This window comes from Lygodium microphyllum, chromosome 2 (genome assembly GCF_053477565.2).
Source record: "Lygodium microphyllum isolate KBCC chromosome 2, Lygodium_microphyllum_v1.1.10, whole genome shotgun sequence".
NCBI lineage: Eukaryota > Viridiplantae > Streptophyta > Polypodiopsida > Schizaeales > Lygodiaceae > Lygodium > Lygodium microphyllum.
In genome coordinates, this window is record NC_141136.1 from 138,570,092 (window position 1) to 138,590,147 (window position 20,056).

The 20,056-nt window shown below is 40.4% G+C and overlaps 1 protein-coding gene across 1 annotated transcript in view; it reads right to left on the bottom strand.

Annotated features, from left to right (window-relative positions):
* Positions 1–16,437, bottom strand: part of LOC148040382 (uncharacterized) — a 38,384-nt gene extending 21,947 nt beyond the window's left edge. Inside the window, exon 1 of the mRNA XM_087699035.1 lies at positions 16,300–16,437. Within this exon, the coding sequence (XP_087555161.1) occupies positions 16,300–16,371 (72 nt within the window). The 5' untranslated portion in view covers positions 16,372–16,437. The remainder of the gene's footprint in view (positions 1–16,299) is intronic.
* Between the last annotated feature and the right edge of the window lie 3,619 nt (positions 16,438–20,056).

Consider the following 20,056-nt stretch of genomic DNA (forward strand, 5'->3'; position numbering starts at 1 on the left):
CTTGGAAAAAATGCCCATGCAAATTGAGAAAACATTTTTTAGGCCTAGTTTTAGCCATTCAATGAATTTTCAGCCTAAGAGAGAGAGAGAGAGAGAGAGGACCTGTTAGTCCATTTTCTAAGCAAAGAGCACCAAATTGTGTTGGAAAATGACAGCCAACTATGGAGGAGAGAAAAGAGAGAGAATGAGGGTGTACTAAAGCAAAAAGAGTAGAGTGTACTTGCTGCACCGAAAAAATGAGAATGAAATGTACAAGATAGGTCTAAGATAGACCTACCTCTAACTCAACTAGAGTTAGCTGACTCTAACTCTAACTCTTAAGAGTGGTGACACAACTTATTACTTTAGTTGTATTCACACTAAGAACTGAAAAAGAACTAACGACTAAAACATTGGGCACTGCCATAGAATTGGCAAATTTTAACACCCCTCTGCAATGCCAATGTGGTTAAGTACAAGAATGATCAATCACCAAAGGGTAGCAAATTTAAGGACTTGCGAAAAGCCTCAAACTTCTCACGAGGTAGTGCCTTGGTGAAAATGTCAGCAACACTTTCCTGTGTAGGAACATACATCAAGCAGATCTCTCCTGCATAGTATCTCTCTCTAACATAATGGTAATGCACCTCAATATGTCTCATGTGAGCATAAAACACAGGATTCTGTGCCACTACAATAGCACTCTGACTGTCTGAAAGAATGGGTGTAGGACCCTCCAATGGTAAATATAGATCAGTCAACAATCTGCGCAACCATACACATTCCACTGTGGCCATGAAGGCTACCTTGTATTGAATCTCATAGGACGAGGTAGCCACTATAGGCTATTTCTTGCTTAGCCGTAAAATGCATGAACAGCCCAGAAAGAAACAATGCCCACTAGTAGACTACCTAGTGTCTGCATCACCAGACCAATCTGAATCATTGTAAGCCTGTAATTGCAAGTCTCCCCCCGTTGGAAATAATAATGCATGTGACTGAGTACCTTGCAAATATCTGAAGATCCGCTTAACAACTCGCCAATGTATAGTCCATGGGCTATGCATATACTTGCTCACCTGAGATACTGCATACTGAATGTCAAGGCATGTGTTGCAAACATAAATAAGACAACCAACAACCTGGCTGTAAATTGCAACATCAAATATCTCTCCACCATCATGCATAGACAACTTTAAGCTTGCCTCTATAGGAGCACATATAGATTTGCAATCTTGAATAATAAACCTATGTAACAACTTATCCACATATTGTGACTATGACATGATGATACCATGCTGATTTTGGGTGAACTCAATCTCCAAATAATAGTATAGACACATTATATCTGAGATAGCAAATGCATATTTTAATTCAGTCTTGAAATCTACAATTTTTGCTTCTGAAGGTCCAGTGAGCAACATGTCATCTACATAAAGAATGATAATCAACAAGTCCTCCCTTTCATTTTTAATGTGTAGAGTGGGAGCAATTGGACTGTTTTTGAACCCTTTGCTAGCCAAATATATATCAAGTTTAGAGCAACATACACGAGGAGCCTATTTGAGACCATAAAGAGCTTTGTTTAGCTTGCACACCATGTGCTCTTTCCCCTTAACCATAACCCTGGAGGTTGTGACACATAAATATCCGCATGTAAATCCCCATTCAAGAATATTGTCTTAATGTCCAACTGATGTACCTTCCAACCATAATTTACAGCCATAGTTATTACACATCTCACTGTACTCATATGGGATGTAGGAGCAAAAGTCTTCATAATCTATGCCCTTCTTCTGTGCATAGCCTTTTGCTACAAACCGTACTTTGTACCTATCAATGGTACCATCAGCCTTGCGTTTAAGTTTAAAAACCCATTTTGTGCCAATGGCCTTTTTACCACGTGATAAATCCACAAGATCTCATGTAGAGTTAATGGCAATAGAATCTAACTCATCCTGGATGGCCTACATCCAATGTACATCTTGCTAAGCTTCGTCCAAGAAAGTAGGCTCATCATCATCCAATACTGAGCTCATAAATACATACTCATCACAATTATCTACTTCCATAAAATCAGCCAAATAGGCTCCCCCTGCATCATGGGCTACATGTCTAGCAGCCCTTCTAGTGCATTGAGCTAAAGGAGCATCCATTTTACTCTCTTTGGAGAGTTTGTAACAGCCATCTCAAGACTATTTTTGCTACATTTACAGCATCCCTTTCATGTAGTATTGCATCTTCGACTACATGTGGCAAACCATCATCAATACCCTACTATTCATGCGCATATGGTGCAACCATAGTTACCTTCGTTCGTCGTACGGATAGATTCATACAGTACGTATCCGTACGAATTCATACATTTTTTGCACCTGTTTAGGCCATGTCGCCTGCGCGTCCTACATCCCGCGTCACACGTTTCTTGCGCCCCCGTTTTTACTCCGCCTGTCTGCGTGGCACTTTTTGGGGGGTGGGAAGCCTTGGATACCTCATCCCACCCCCTTTTCCAGCCATGCACTCCCCTCCCCAACCCTCTTTGGATTCCTTCTAGCTGGCAGCCCTCTCTTTGACCATTGACCCCTCTTTGACTATTTGAACTTTGACCCTTCTCTCATCAACAAAAGGTGCTCCTCTCCTCCATGCTTCCACACCAATTCAGCAAGCACTTGTGACTTATCATCCTCATCTTCCTCTCTTGGATCTTGATTCTTGAATGGACTTGTGATTTGTCATTCTTGAATCTCACCTCCCATCCCCTCTTTCCCGCACCCTATCGAAGCATTTGCCATTCTCAAATCTCATCTCCCATCCCCTCTATCCCGCACCCTATCAAAGCATTTGCCATTCTCATCTCCCATCCCCTCTCTCTCACTCTTGCTCTTTCAACTTTACCCCAACCCTCGGGCCTCTCGAGTCTCCCTCCCTTTCAACTTTCAAGACTCAACTTTCAAGAGTCAAGACTCTCTCTGTCTGACAAAAAAATACGCGACCAAACATTGGCTAGGGCTCTCTCGGGCCTCTTTATTCGTCATCGGCACCATAACTCGTGAGAAGCACGACGCCTTCAATTTGCATGCGATCCATGTCGAGAGGGACACAAAGAAGTCCAACTTCTATCATTGGACATGCAAGTATTGCGGAAAGCGCTATACAAGTGGTGTAACTCGACTTCTCCAACATCTTTCCAAGATGGGGGGGCAAGTTGCTCCATGCAAGGAGATCCCTCAAAACATTGCGGAGGAGATTCTCGCCAAGATGAGAGGGGGATCCACAAGAGGAGGAGGAAGTGGCTTATCGGCACCATCTCCTATGCCTACTAATGAGGAAGCATCCAATGTGGGCGTATCTTCAACCGATGCCAGAGAGACCTCTACCATTGGTGATGGGGGCTCCACATCCACATCCGGCTCCGATAAAAGACAAAGAGTGAAGGCCCATGCGGTGCCGGAGAGACAATCGTCTCTCTTAAGCTCCCAATCATGTGCATGGATCGGTTGCCTTTCTTAGAGAAAGGCAACGACTTGCGGACATTGAAATTACACGCACGATGATTGAGTGCAATCTTGCATTCAATGTCCTAAAGCAAGAGCAATGGAAGATAGTAAAAGCCATTGCCAATGTGGATCCATGTAAAGGATGGACCGGTGTCACATACAATGACATGAGGATGAGAAAGATTGATGAAAAGGAGAGTATCGATAGAGCCCTTGATCCTATTCGGGCCGCATGGATAAAATATGGTTGCTCCATTCTCACTGACGGATGGAGTGATCGTAAGAAACGGGTCATCATCAACATACTCATCTCATGTCAACTCGGAACTTACTTTTTGCATACCATAGATACCAACAAAAGGGGGAGAAAAACGACAGGCGCATTCATCTACCGCCACATTCGATAAGCTATCATTGAGGTATACATTGCGTTTTAAATTTGTTTCACTTTCTTTCATTATGATAATATCATGATTCATAATTGAAATTTGATTTATACATAACTTGAAATTTATAAATTGTGATTGTAGATGGGCCCCTCAAATGTGGTGCAAGTTGTTACCGACAATGCATCGAATTGTTGGTGCATGGGCCGTTTGCTTGAGGCCGAGTTCCCTATGATTGTGTGGACTCCATGTACAAGTCATTGTTTGCACTTGCTCATAGAGGACATTGTGCTTGCGATGTATCGTGAGCGTAGCACATTGGAGTTGAAGAATGATTCATAATTGAAATTTGATTTATACATAACTTGAAATTTGTAAATTGTGGTTGTAGATGGGCCCCTCGAATGTGGTGCAAGTTGTTACCGACAATGCATCGAATTGTTGGTGCATGGGCCGTTTGCTTGAGGCCGAGTTCCCTATGATTGTGTAGACTCCATGTACAAGTCATTGTTTGCACTTGCTCATAGAGGACATTGTGCTTGCGATGTATCGTGAGCATAGCACACTGGAGTTGAAGAAGCCTTCTTCAACTCGCTTTGCTTACATGTGGTTATTGTTGGAGCACCTTTATGAGGTGCGGTCCGACTTGTGCCCAAATAGTGGTGTCCACTCTATGGAATGAGTGGGATGAGCATGAGACAGAGGAGACCAAAGCCACTAGCGCTTGTGCCTTAATGAGCAGTTTTGGCAAAAAGTCAGTGTCGTCATCATTGTCGTAACTTCCTTTTATACGGTGTTACGTATGAGTGATTGCGAGGGATCCACCATGGACCTTCTTGTTTACTTATTTAGAGTGGCATTGTTGGAGACACATGCTTGTACAGTGATCACAGAGACATAGCGTGCACATGTTTTCGAGATAGCACAGAGAAGATGGGAGTGGATGCATAAGCCCATCCATGGTTTTGCCACATTGGTACATCCGGCCTACAAGTCACCGGTGGTTATGAATGATAGAGAGTCCCGTTCAGACCAGCTTGCTTATTTGACTCGTGTGGTTCCTGTGGATGATCACAATACAGTGTTAGAGGAGCTAGGATGCTATGCAGATCAAAGAGGGCATGTGACTTTTGCTTCTCCCACTTGTTGAAGGAGAGAGTCACTTATGAAGCCTTTATTTTGCTGGCAAAACTTTGGATACGCACTAGAGACCCTTCATCCCTTAGCCATAAGGGTCCTTGTCCAGGATTGCTCTTCGAGTACATGTGAGAGAAACTGGAGTGCCTATTCTCTCATTCACACAAAGATTCGCAATTGGCTTAGCACACGACAGTTAGAGCGGCTAGTCTATTGCCGCACTAACTTACGCATGATGAGGGCTATGATGAGCATGGGTAGTTCGAAGCAGGTAAAGTTTAAACACTTAACCATAACATTTAAAATTTGTTGTTTTAACTTTTAAACTTTGAGCTTTGAAGTTTAAACTTTATACTTTACAATTTGGACTTTAGCGCATTTACAATGATCAATCTTACGTGCATCATTGCATTGTGTAGGTAAATATTGATACATTCAAGTTGACGGGCGACACTCTTCCGAGTACATATAAAGAGGTGGACGAGGAGGAGATGATTTTTGCAAAGCTCTATAGAGAGCTTATAGCAACAGATACTCATGACACTCGCAGTCAGCGTGCTCGTGGGCGAGGAGTTCGAGTAGGTGGTAGCAGGGGAACGGTTATTCGACGCTCTCCATCATTGAGGAGGGGTGGTTCAAGTGGCTTGCCCACATATGTAAGGCAGGACTCTAGTAGCTCACATCCTGTGCCTCATGATGGCATCCCCCTCTTGCCTACACAGCCGCCACCTAGGGAGCCATCATTTGATGATGATGGTAACCTCATCAATGAGGATGAGTATGAGTGTGTCTCATTATCGGATGCCAAGGAGTCATCTTTAACAAGGTGCACTCTGTCAAAAATATCTGTAATGCACGCAGTCCAACGTGCAATCAGTGTTCACCAACACTGTACCAGCAAAATCCCCAAATTTTCTTGCCTCAAATGTATTCAAAACAGTCTTTCTGTGACTGTAGTTGCAGTACATAGCCAATGTCCTCAAAAAACATAAAAGCCCCAAAACTTTTTATGAATGTGCCCAAGAAATTTGCATCCAAAGTGTCCCAGACACGTTTCTAAATGCTGTGCATGATGACGACTGCAAGTTGGGCTCTCTTAATCAAGGCAACAAGAAATTGGAGATGGTTCTTGCAATAGAAGTTAGAATTTTCTCTCTCTTTAGCATTCTCTCTCATCCTCCAACCATCTCTCGAGTTATCTCAGCAAAATCTAGCCATTTGAGTCATCAAAGGTGAAGATTTTGGTTAATCCCTGCTGTAAACTCTAATTTACAGCACAAATAAGGATTTGATAGCTTCCTCATGGTCCATACTCAAAATTAAGGACCTAGGACTTGAATCCCAACAGCTGAAATTGAAGAATTTTGAGGAAGATTCAAAAGACCAGCTAGCCAATACAAGATTTGGACCTAAATTTATCTTATAAGGAGCAAAGTGAAGGCCAATCCCGGAGCAAACCAAGGGGCGAATTGGTTTAAAGGCTTGATGATCATCTATGACAACAAGTAGCACTTGGATTAGTGGATGAAATTAGGGAATCTCAATTGTACTTCATCCATATACAATTGATGATAAAGAAATACCACTAGGGGTGCTAATTTTGGGGGCAACAGGCTATCTATTATCCAAGATTAAGTGGTAAATTGTGCACTTAAATTTTATATGATTATTTACTTGCTGTAATTTTGGGATCAACAGGCTGTCTATTATCCAAGATTAAGTAGTTTGGGGCAAAATTTGTCATTCGAGGAGCAAATTGAAGGCCAATCCCCAAGCAGAACAAGGGGCAAATCGGTTTGAAGGCTTGCTGGTTATTTATGACAGCAAGAGACAATTGAAGAAAGAAGGAGATAGAGACAGAGATTCTGGAAATCTCATTGCATTCCATCCAAATCGCAATTCAAGATAAAGAAATACCGCAAGAGGCACTAATTTTGGGGCCAACAAGCTGTCCGTTGTCCAAGATTAATGTGAATTTTATGCTTGCTGTAATTAGTGTTAAATCAGGTTTTTTACTACGCTATCCAAGAAGGAATGCTGATTTCATGATTCCATTGCCAAGATGCCATCAATTCCCTTAGCTTGGTGGGCCTGAGACACTTGATTCAAGGTTAGAAACTTTGCTCTAGTGCTGAAATTGTATTCAACTGAGCATGACAATAAGAATGTCTTCAAATAGTGAGATGGGATCGAGCAGGGATGATGCCTCGCAATCTGAAAAATTCACTAAGTGTTAGGAGAAATACAATGCCTGATCTTGGACAAGGCACGCAACATGGACAACAAGGATTCAAGGTTAGAAGCTTTGCTCTAGTGCTGAAATTGTATTCAATTGAGTACGACAATAAGAATGTCTTCAAATAGTGAGATGGGATCAAGCAAGGATAATGTCTCTCAATCTAAAAATTTCACACAAGTGTTGGGAGAAATGCATTGCCTAATCTTGGATAAGGCACGCAGCATGGGCAGCAAGCTGATAATATTGGTTTAGACTAAAATGTGGGTCCTTCTAGGCTTTTAGAAGCTGATGACTTGCAAGAGGGAAGGGAATTTTATGACCAATTTAAAGATCAACTCAAGATAGCAACTCAAATGCTTGTGCGATTAGCAAAAGATCCTCGGTTTATGCACTTTTTATACCCCTTAAAACAAGGCAACGAAAGAAAAAAGAGAAAATAGTCTTCAAGAGCTTCAAGTCACCAAGATGCACTAAAGGAAGAGCCCATGTAGCAACATGGTGTTCCAAATGTGGGTAATGCGCATAAGCAAATGATGCCGATGGGGCAATTGATGCATATGCAAGGCCAATTTGAAAATGCTAATCCATCCGGTTATGGACAGCAAGGCATGTGTGCTAATGTGGGTCACCAAGGATACTTTGGTGGTGGTTTGGTTTTCCAAGCAATGCTTGATAATGCTTCAACCATGGGAATGTAAGGACCAATGTATTTGGTATGTAGCCACCTATGCATGGTATACAAGGCCCGATGTATCCATGTATGGCAAGTGGAGTGCAAAACCCTATATATAGTAATGTTGGCATGACACCTTGGCTACAAAGTAGCAAGTTTGGCAATGCATATATGCAAGCTACTATGTTTGGGACTCATGGTATTAATGTTGGTCATGCAAATGCTCCGCGTAGTGTTGGTCATGAGGGAAATGCAACTATTAAGGCATGCAATGTATGGAAAAATGTATCTTGGTATGGTTGGTATGCACAAGCACATTGCAAGAGTTCAAATTATGCGAATAGGAATGTTTCCTAATGCATCTCGTGCTTCTAGCATGTCAAGTATACATACATACAGGCCTAGTCAACTGGATGCAAGGTTTCATGCTGGTTAAGATAGAATTACAGCAATGTGAAAATACAAATGATCTCCATGCGTAAAGTTTCCATGTGTTTCTTGGTGAAGTTTTAGTCACCTATGATGGATAGAATGGTTTGAGGAGTGTGGCTTGGCAGATTGTCCTTGATGTTGCACTTTACCTTGATGTGTCTTAGTGGGAGCTAACTTTGGATTGGGCTCATTCAAGTTCAGCAGAGTACAGAAGGTCCAAAGGATTGCCTGATGTCTTTTAGTTAGAGCCGACTTTGGATTGGGCTCATTCAGGTTTAACAAAGTATAGAAGGTCCAAAGTATTGCCCGATGCTCAAGAGGGAGGTTGCACCTACACTCCCCTGGTGATGGATAGCTTGGTTATGTAGTGGATATCGGATGCACTTGGTTTGCATAGAAGGTACTATATGCTGACAGTATTTCTGCAATTGGGATCACTATCTAGTATACTAGTCACTATGAGCTGGTATACAAATGTATATGGTTTACACTTAGGCTCTAAAACTATATATTTGCAAGGTTGCTAGCATGTATGGAATATATGAAATGTACATTTGGATGTAATGTACATTTTCAAGGCATGTATGGGATACATGGATGGTATGCGATGTACATTTGCAAGTGATGCAAGAGAAGTATAATTGCATAAGTTACATGCGGTTTGCAATTACTATACGCTATCATGAGGTACATCATTGCTATGAGGTATTGTTTGCCCTTAGTTCATACATTACTTTGCCTTGGTGGTCAAATTAGTGTTGGGTTCTGGCATGTGGATACAACTCTTATGGTTCTGATAGTGGTTATGATTCATGTGTGTGGATCGTAACTAGTTTAAGTGACTAGAATTTCAAACATGCAAAGAGCATGAGCGTGATTAAGCAAGTACGCATGTTTAACTATGATGCCAACATGTATTTCCAATCGTATCAAAAGATGCTTTTGACAAATTGCAGTGCAATCGAGAAATTTGCAAGGATTTTAAAGGGTGGTCTGTCACGAGGATGTAAAATTGTGATGCGTCATTTAGCATTTAATTAAAAGTTAATCAAATGTGCAAATGTGACTTACACACACAAGGTGTAGGTTAGTTATTTCACAACATGGGACCTAAGACCCCAAAATATCAATTGGTACACCAAAGGCAAAAGTTGTGATAAGTTATGCCTAACAAGTACTAGGTGGTACCCTGTGTCAAATCTGGACCTAGACTAATTTTTTTGCCACTAATCTCACTGATGACATTACAAACTATGCATTAACTAATTAAGTAATGTTAATCTAAGAGTCAATAACTACTCAAGGATACTTAGGGGACAAATTGGCTTGGCCCATTTAATTATTGGCCGGTAAATTTTATTTTTTGAGCACTAGAATAATTATTAAATTAATTTTTAAAATTAATATTTTAAAAATCATTTAATAAGTTGAATAATGCTAGAAAATGAGATTAGAAGGCTGTCACTTGGCAAAACTTGCCCGTGCAAGTGGAAAAAACGTTTTTGAGGCCTAGCTGAAGTCTCCTCTAGCCATTGTGAGAGAGGAGAATGCTATTGAACAGGGAGGAGAGGTTGTTGAACTATTCTACAACATTGGAGTGTTCAGTTAAAAATTCATTAGCTTGACTTAAACAACCCCAAAACACACTTAATTACTAAAGAAACCTTCTTATTTTAAAAAGAAACACGATCCTAAAGAGTTACTATGTCCCACATGCAAAACCCTAATTTGGGTATCCCAAACTTTCTATAAATAAGCATGCAGGCACCACTATCCCTTGATCTCGTTTTGGCAGGTTTCAAGAGCCGTATCTCTGCTGCCCACACCCCATTCACGGAGGACATCACGGTTAGAGCTTCCCCCAGTCATCTACTACCATCTGACACCTAATTTCAGTCTCCGCCACCTACTTGCACTACCACCTAGTACCCTGGAGCTATTGCCTGCAATTTGTCTGTTGCGTTTGATGTTGATATCAACATCTAGTGTTGTTGCCAACAATCTGAAGCTATCGCCCTGATCTTCCTTCTCCTCCACAGGCTGCATTTGCATCCAACAATTGTTGCCAGTTTTTCTCTCTCCTCAAATACCTACGTTTTTAGTCTTTCTCTCTCCTACACTGCTGTTTGTATCAAATCCAACCTTCCATGGCTGCGTTTGCTGGCGTTTGACACTTGAAAGCTACCTTTGTTGTGATTCCAGATGGAGTAGGATACACTCTACAACTCATCACATTTGCCTTGATCCCAAAGATATGAGAGGTTCAGTAATCAGTACATAGTGTGTTTGTTGCATAAGCACTGTATATTCATTATTCATTCACTTTATTATTCATTGTATTCACTATCTCTGAGTTACCCTAACCCTAACCCTAACTGTGTTCTATGTTTATCAGTCTGTGCTTTGTCGTAAGATTGGTTTTGTATTTTTTGTATTTAGAGCATTTCTTCGCATGGAGACCTGCCCAAAAGCTGGAAACAGCTGTTTGAAGACCTACAGCAACAGGCAACAGCCCCAGAACGGCCAAAACAAACAAAGCGATAGCAGTTGGAGGCTGGCAACAGCCATTTTTGGCTCCCAAACTGAAGGCAGCTACAAGTTGGGCTCTATTGACCAGGGCAGCAGCGAATTGGAGGTGGTTTTTACGAAGAAAATCAGAAGTTTCTCTCTCTACAGCATTCTCTCTCATTCTCCAACCACTTGTCAGCTCCCCTTAGCATTTTCCCGCAGTTTGGGACATCAGTGTTAGAGATATGGTCATCTGGTCATCCCTTGGACAAGCATGTGCAGGTCAGCCAGATTTAGCAAGCCAACTGCTATTTTTGCTGGTCTCTATTTTCTGCTCTATAAAGCAGATTTCCAGCACACTTTGACACATTGTGATCGCAGATTCCAGGCTCAGTTTGGGGCAGAGATCGTGCTGCCTGCTGCAAACTTCGAGGTGTACAACAGGGTGACATCATCGAGGTGGAGATACACAAACATACGAACTGCGCCCATGTACATATCTGTATTCCTTATTCAGTATTCTTGGTCATACGCTTCTGCACCGCTACACTCTAACATGGTATCAAAGCAACGCAAAGACTGATTGACCGTGGGTAGACTTGATGAGGAGTTTTCAGCGCAATGCAATGCTGCATTTTCAGCATTCGAGGGCGAGCGGGAGAGCTACTCATCAAAACAAGGCTGAGGCAAGCGTGGGCGTGCAAGAAAGGAGCAAAGTTGTTGATTCTACTATGATTTTTTGCTATGCAGGAAGGAGGAAGGCTATGTTTTGAGCCTTCAATTGCAGATTTTACCTTTTCATCACCTCCGGTGTGGGTGAAGAAGGTGCGAGATGAGCAAAGAAGAGCCCTAACCGGCTGCGTTTTCACAATTAGAAGGGGCTGCTTTTGTGTTTTTGCAAGCATTTCAAGTGAAGATGTCTTCTGAGGCTGATATGGAGTTTCAAGTGATTATGGATCTCAAAAGTTGCCCATCCTACCGATTCTTCCATCAGATCAGAAGATCGATGGTGAGAACTACCGCATCTGGCATGTTATGATGCTTGCCATCTTGGAGTCCTATGGTTTGGTGGAGCTTGTTATGGAGGCCATTGACTATCCTACATCAAGAGACAAGTCCAAACTTTCTACGAGTGATCGTGCAGAGTTGGCAAAGATTCAGGCACATTGGAACAAACTAAATGCATGCATCCACTCTTTTCTCTTTCTTTCTTGTAGTCCATCCATGACTGTCCATATTGAACACTTGATGGTAGCTAGGGACATATGGCTAGAGCTCGATCAGTTATACAACCGAATGACAGTTATGAAATGGGTGTCTTTGGAGGTGCAGATGCAGACATTGAATCCTAACAAGTCATCTTCTATGCAAGAGCATGTGAACAAGCTACAGCAACTTCAAATGCAAGTTCGTAATACAGGGAATCACATCCAAAGACATGGCAATAACTCTACTGTCATAGTTACCACCTAGGTTTGGTACTTTTTTACTCTGCCTTGATTGCTTCAAGGCGGGAGTCGACTCTTCGGTGGCAAGAGTTGATTCCTATGGTCTTGGACTGAGAGGAAATAAAAGACAAAATGCTTCTGAGTCGGAGGCATTGACAAGTCAATCCTCTCAAAAGAAGGGGAAGGACAACAAGAAGAAAAAGGACAACCAACCTAAGGACAAAGAGAAGAACTCTACTTGTCACATTTGTGGCAAGATAGGTCATTGGAAGAAGAATTGCCCCGACAAGGATAAGAAGGATACCAAGAAGGAGAAGGTTTCAAAGGATTCTGGGGCAATGGTTGCTCCCTCATCAGCTGCTTTCCTCCATTTGGAGGTGGTTCAAGCAGACCCTGAAGGCTTTTGATCCTGCATTGACTGCCCCACAACCCTGTGAATGGATTGTTGACAATGGTGCCTCTTGGCACATGACCCCTTCTTCTACAAGTGTTGCCCATTTATGGCCTTCGCATACGCAAATTCTCATAGGAGATAGCTCTTATGTTTCCATACAAGGTAGGGGTGATATGCAGTAGATTCCAAATGGACGAGGTGGTACTCATACTTCCAAGGTGCTTTATGTGTCAGGTTTGGGTTATCATTTGCTTTCCGTGCACAAGATTTGTGCCCTTGGCCTGTTGGTTGAGTTTGATACATACTCTTTCCGAATTCTTGTTATGAGGAGAATGGAGTCTACAAGTTTTGGTCTCTTTCTACCTTGATTTCAATCAATGTCTACTGTAACCCCTAATTTACAGCAGAAATTAGGGTTTTGACAGTCACCTCAAGATGCGTACTAAGAATTGAAGGCCTAAGACTTGAATTCTAGTAACTGATATTGAAGAATTTTCGGGAGATTCAAGAGACCAAACCAACCAGCTAACATTTGTTCGGGGCAGAATTTGTCATCCAAGGAGCAAACTAAAGGCCAATCCCCAAGCAAAACAAGGGACAAATTGATTTGAAGGCTTGCCGGTCATTCATGACAACAAGAGACAATTGGAGAGCAAAGGAGATTCAAGGAATATCATTATATTCCATTCTGATTGCAATTGAAGATAAAGAAATACCACAAGGGACACCAACTTTGGGGCCAATAGGCTATCCATTGTCCAAGATTAAGTGGTAACATTTACATTTTCTGTTTATGTGAATTGTATGCTTGCTGTAATTAATGTTAAATCAAGTTATTTACCATCCTGTCTGAGAAGGAAGGCTGGTTTCAAATTGACTATTCAGTTGGGAAAGAGGGGATTGTTGGAGAGCAATCCCTCTCAAATATAAGGCAAGGCTTGACTTTTCTCAAGCAGTGAAGCACAATTTCAATGTAGTACAAGATTTGAGGGATACAATCTAAAGAAATACCACAAGAGGCACCAGTTTTGGGGCCAATTGGGTGTCGTTTGTCCATTATTAAGTGATAAAGTGTTTATTTCATTTTCTTTGAATTTATTTCTTGCTATACACAGAACCCAATGTTCCATGCTCATAGTAAGCACATTGATATGCATTATCAGTATGTCAGGAAGAGACTCTCTATAGGAGAGATCAGCTTGGCCTATGTGCCAATATAGGACAACTTGCAAATCTTTTTGCAAAGGCTTAGGCTTGTGAGAAGTTAAAAAATTTTTGCAAAGCTTTAGGCTTACTCCCCTTTGTGGATTGATCATAATCCACTAAGCTTGACACTTCCCTATACATGAGCGTCAAATTTGTTCACCACACATCACTCCCTGGGGGGATATGTTACAACTTACCATATTTCAGTACTGATGTGTGTGAACACACTTCAAATCATTATCGCACTCTTTTCTCTCTCTAGGAGGTTTTTTTCCCCCAATTTTATATATGTCTATTTTCACTCTAGGGCATACTTACTCTTGTAAATCTTCTCTATTGATACCACTCAATACGCTTACTCAAGCTGTGTGTGTGTGTATTTCTACAACCCTAAATCCAACAAGAAAAACTGTACATGTTAACAATGCATGTAGTAATGATAGTATACTTGGTTATTCAAAAACATATATTGCTAAGTTCACATGCTGTATTGGATCTTAACTTCACACAATCAAGGTCACTTGTGATATTTCAAGAGGGGGATATGCCACCAAAATGAGAAATGAACTTAATGATTTAATTAAACATCCCCAAGATTTTTAATTAAAATAACCTTTAATTTTATCTATCCCTAGCTCTTGCATGGTGATCATTGCACCAACATTGAAGGATTTGACAATGAGCAAATAGTGGACAAGTGTATAAGCTATGTGGTACAAGGGCAAGGCAAAAGAAAAGTTGCAAGTGGACAAGCTATGGATAAGGCAGCCACTCTAATCCTCTTGGCATGAGGAATCCGTTGGGCAATTCTATGACTCCATTACAGTAAGGTTTGTTGTTCTTTTTATCTAAATTTTATCAAAACTGCTCGTTATAGCACAACAGGCTGAATCCTCTCTTCTCCTCTGAGATCTTAAGCATTGTGTACTTTCTTGATGACTTTGTTGCAAAGAAAGTAACGTCTTCACAATTTCATCGCGAGAAATTCCTCTATTTATGAGTGAAACAACATGAGATTGCATGGAAACTATGCAAGACAATTGTCAAGGTAAATGCTTCATGAAATTGGGTTCAAATGCTGGCTGTCATTTTAGGGTTTGGAAAACTGAAGTATTTGTATGCAAATTTGGACACTCTGTAACTATTTGGGGGCTAACATTGAAGGTGACAAGGTCATTGTGCACACATGGATCAATTCTACTGCAAGAAATTGCTAAAAATACAGCCATGTATAACTAACTTCAAGTATATATCAGTAATCTAAAAAAATATTGAAAGGGACGCCAAGCTTCAAGGCCAACAAGTATCATGTGTAGCATAGGAGCACTCTAGCTATAGTTGTGTGTGGATGTTTTAGGTTTTGTAAGAATCCTAGCCATATTGATAATGAATGCAAGGCTAGACAATCTCTAAGTTCCCAATCCCATGTATCTACTCCTCAAACCTCAACCCTTGTGGTAATGCTACCCCTCCCTAGAGGACTTGAGGGAATTATAAACCTACTTCTTCTGGTGGTCAACACAACCTGGTAGGTTGTGTGGCACAAGCCCCTCAGCCAGCCCCTTACACTACCCTTGAAGGATTGACTCACTACTTTGCTAATCCTCGCCACATCTGGCTATATTGAGTTGAGATATAGTAATTTTTTCTCTTCTTCCTCTTTGCTGAGTTTTCTATGGCAAACAATGCAAGGAAGATCTCAACCGATTGTAACATATAGGCATACGTTTGGAACTCATGTGTTTTGATATTTTCATGGGGCATCAAGCAAGGAAAAATGTTTAGTAAAGCAAGCGTTGTGCAGGTGCTAAGACTTCTATAGTTTAGAACCTTGAAACTTTTGGAAATTTTGATATTTGATTTCCATCAACACCATAAACATTGGATTGCATTGATATGCACATGATTTGTATGGAGGCTCTGAGAGGAACTCAGGTCACATGCTCATAGCAAAAAGGCAACCTAGGATTCTTAGGAGTTCTCCTTTCTTCCAAAGGCTTGCTTTTGATTGTTTGAAGATGCCTAGGCACTTGTTAGTTAATTGCCTTCCCGCCACACATTAAATATGAAGGGGTCACCCACCAGAGGTATGTACAGAATGTTCAATTCCAATTCCCCCCATCATGGCTTGTTGGCCATGGGCCTCGTGTAGGATACGGATAAGAGCCAGTAGAGCTTGAAGAACTTATACAAGTGGAAGCTGCCTCTGGAAGGATGAGTCTTTCTAAGGAAAGATACTGTTAAATGATTCAGATGTTTCAGAAGATTTGTATCTGACACTGTCCATTGAACAAAAATGAGAGCAAGAAACAAGGAGCCATGCCATATCAAATGTACCATTCGAGTTTTATCAGGAACGGTGGAAATTGTCAACAGAAGATGGGAGAAGCACAGTCAGACCTGTATTACTTGAAAGGAATTCAAATGTCTGATGTGCGGTACACTTGATTGGTATCCACACGACGCTTCCATAGCCGCGTCGAGTCACCCAGCTTCAAAAACTCGAAGGGAAGCCTATTATTGAATTTTATTTCATGTTTGTTTTAACACAAAATTAAATAATAGGCTTCCCTTCTGGTCTCCAGTTGAGTTTTGCCTTGGCACCTCAAAACCTATCGTTAAAATATTAGTGGATAAATTTAAAATATTATTGGACAAAATCTTGTTGAGACCTTTTGTTAAATACTAAGGACCTAACCTTAATATTTTTAGATGTGGAAGGTTTATCAATTGAATATCATGGCTTACATCTATACTTGTAATCAAAGGATGCCCAAATCCTTAACTACAAACTCAACATGCAATCCCTTCACAACATCTATCCTTGTGACGAGCCAAGTGGAGTCATAATTATCTTTTACAATGTACAATGTGCCTTCACCAACGCCCTTAAGAATGGAACCCTTGACCTTGGGTTGAACACACCATCTCACTACCGCTTTGAGTGTTGGTATTTCGGAGTGTTCATCAAAAGCATTTTTCATAACAAATACAAATACCTTAAACTTAGGAGGGATTCTTAAGCCAAATTCCATTCGTTTATCATTTTTATAACTAATATTATTAGGTATGTAGCTTTTGAAGTTTAGAACTCTCTTCTTCATCATGTAACAATTCTTTCCAAAATTTTACAATTCATTTAAAAATATACCTTGATCTTCATAAATATTACTCATAATTTGGTAAACTCATATGATCATTCATCATCTCAGCCACATGTTCACATTATAAAGGTGTAATGTACTTGACCCTATATAATGTAACTAATTTTCAAAATTCAAAGCATTGACTCAAAAGTTTGCAGTTGACATCTCCGAAATATCCCCTTGTGAAATATTGATTAACTCAACTAGCTAAGGCACAAAGTTTCGAACCAAAAAGGGAATCATAAGAGGCCACCATGCTTGATTCAATGATTCGAATGTCACCTTGATGGCCATGAAGACCCTTATGAGTTGCCATCTTAGAGCACCAAGAAATTGTTGTAGGTGATTTTTGAGCATCCTCCAAGGGACAATGAACCTTGCTCTTTTTTTGGGACTTTTGAGGATTCCTTACAACTTCCTCCTCATGCTCCTCATCGTCACTATTGTTATCATCTTCCGGTTCATTATCCAACTTAATTTTGTCTCCCTACTTTTACTAAACTTCTTATTGTCACTATTGTTATCATCTTCAGCTTCATTATCCAACTTGACTCCCTACTTTACCAAACATCTTCTTGTGATATTCACATAGCTCTTCCACCCATCTAATTCTTCCAGAAAGCAAACTGCCTAAACAATTTGATCAAAATGTAGTTTCAGTCCATTAACAAGCCATCCTACATTTCTTAGCATGTAGGATCTCAAAATGCATGCAAAATCTATCTTTCTCTCTCTCTCTCCACCTTAGAAATACCCCATCACGCAAGCTAACTTTGAGCTAGAATCTTCATGTTCTAGGAAAGAGTCCCTCTCTTTTATAAAAGCAACCACTTTAGGTCTCTTTTGTACCTCGCATATGTGACTCAAGGCCTCCAAAGCCACACATTCCATCCCTCTTGTGATTCCCAAAATCAAGAGGCCTTCAAAATTAGGTCTCCTTTTACCTTGGGATCCTTTGAATTAAGATGCACATCTCCAATGTACCAAAATCAATGCCATGAATTGATCTAAACCATTCTTTTCACCATAGGATCAACAAAACAAGTTGGAGGGGTGCATGCCTATCATGAGGTGATACCCTCAAGGTCACCATAACATCATTACCACACCAATTTACATGAGAGAGAGAGAGAGAGAGAGAGAGAGAGAGAGAGTGTGTGTGTGTGTGTGTGTGTGATGTGAGGGAGAGAAAGCATTAAGAGATTCATAATCAAGCTAGACTATCAAGGCTATCTCCATCCTCATTCATCCATACGCTCTCCAAAACAAGGTTGGATTCTATACTCACGAGTGCATGATTGAGGGTTGAAGCTCAAGTCCACCCAAAAACACAAAAAGGATGCTTGACAAAGCTCTTACATCTATGATGGCTCTAAGGAGACGTCTCAGCATTGCTATTTCAAGTTCAATACCCAATGTACACCCTCAAATCATCAAATTACTGATGAGGAAAATTAGGCACATCATTAATTCTCAGTTTATCAATTTTGATTGTTAGAATGCTTAGAAGAGATGAAGAGTGATTAGAGTAACATTCCCTTAATCTTAAGCTAGAATCATTTTAAGTATGATGTGGAGATACAGAGTTATGAATCAACATTAGAATGAGCTAATAAGATATGAAAGAAACACATGGGATTGAGCTTAGATTTAGCTTTTAATTAAGTTAACCCAATAATCATATGAATTGGCCAGACTAGCAAACCTAGATTAACCCAATCTAAGGTGCTAAAGAACATACCCAATGAAATTAGAGGTTTGACTAACTATATGATGAGAATATCCACACCAAATTAAAGAAATAGTTTGAGATAAAAAGTTAGAAGAAATCCCAAATTTGATTAGGTATTTTAGTTTAGTAGATAAACTAAAAATCTTAAAATCATAAAAACTCCGTAAAGTCCCAAGCTCATTGGCCATAGCTAATGTGTGAATCCATTCCAAAAAGCTAGAAGAAATCCCAAATTCGATTAGGTATATTAGTTTAGTAGATCAACTAAAAATCTTAAAGTCATAAAAACTCCCTAAAGTCCCAAGCTCATTGGCCATAACTAATGTGTGAATCCAAACCAAAATTAAGTTAGTGTATAGGTGTTGTGCCTCATGCATGCAACATTTGGGACTTTGAATGTACTCTTATTATTTCAAGAGCTACGACTCACTACCATCATATGGCTATCTTTCACATGACCATGGTAAGCGCTCTACTCAACATCAATCTACTATCTACCATTTCCTTGCATGAAATAATAGATGCAACTAAGACTTGAGTTGTAGTGAATAAGAGCTTACATTTGTTATTGTCACTTACCAAGGCTTATTGCTTGCTCCATGAGCCATGAGATGCTCCTAGCATTTAGCACAATCTTGCTACCTCCTCTTGTGCATGTAGAGACAAGAAGAGAAAAGGAATGTGGATGGCAAGGAAAGCTTCATACTTGAGCCTCACTCACACAACTCACACACTCTCCTTCACCTCTCAACATGATGGGATGGGTGGAAGAAGAAAGAAAAGGGGTTTCACTTGCCAAGTCTCTCACTCCCTCTTACTTTTACTCTCTTTCTCTCTATTTCTCTCTCAAAAAGCATGCAAAAAGATAGCAAAAAAGCAAGAGACTCAAAGTTTGCACGCACATAAATAGCTTACTCTATTCTTTTTCGTCCTTTTTATATAATAGGGTTTCCATCCTTCTTGGGCATCCTACCATTTTCCTAGTCCCATGTCTAGTATTTTTCATTTTTCATGCTTTCTGTAAGGTCTATGAAACTTTCCATTGATGACATGATTACATATAAATATGTGTGTCATAACCACTCTCTCTGAAAAGTGTATTAGCCACGTCAAGAGCCCAAGCCCATGTTAGTATGGACTCTCTTCACCACACTCTGTATTCTAATTGTAGCTTCTTTAAGATTAGACTCGTAGCTTGTAGCCCATGCCAAGTTAAGATGAGCTTTGTCTTGTTGGCTTTCTATTAGCTCTTATTGGAGGGATGTTATCCTTGCTTGTT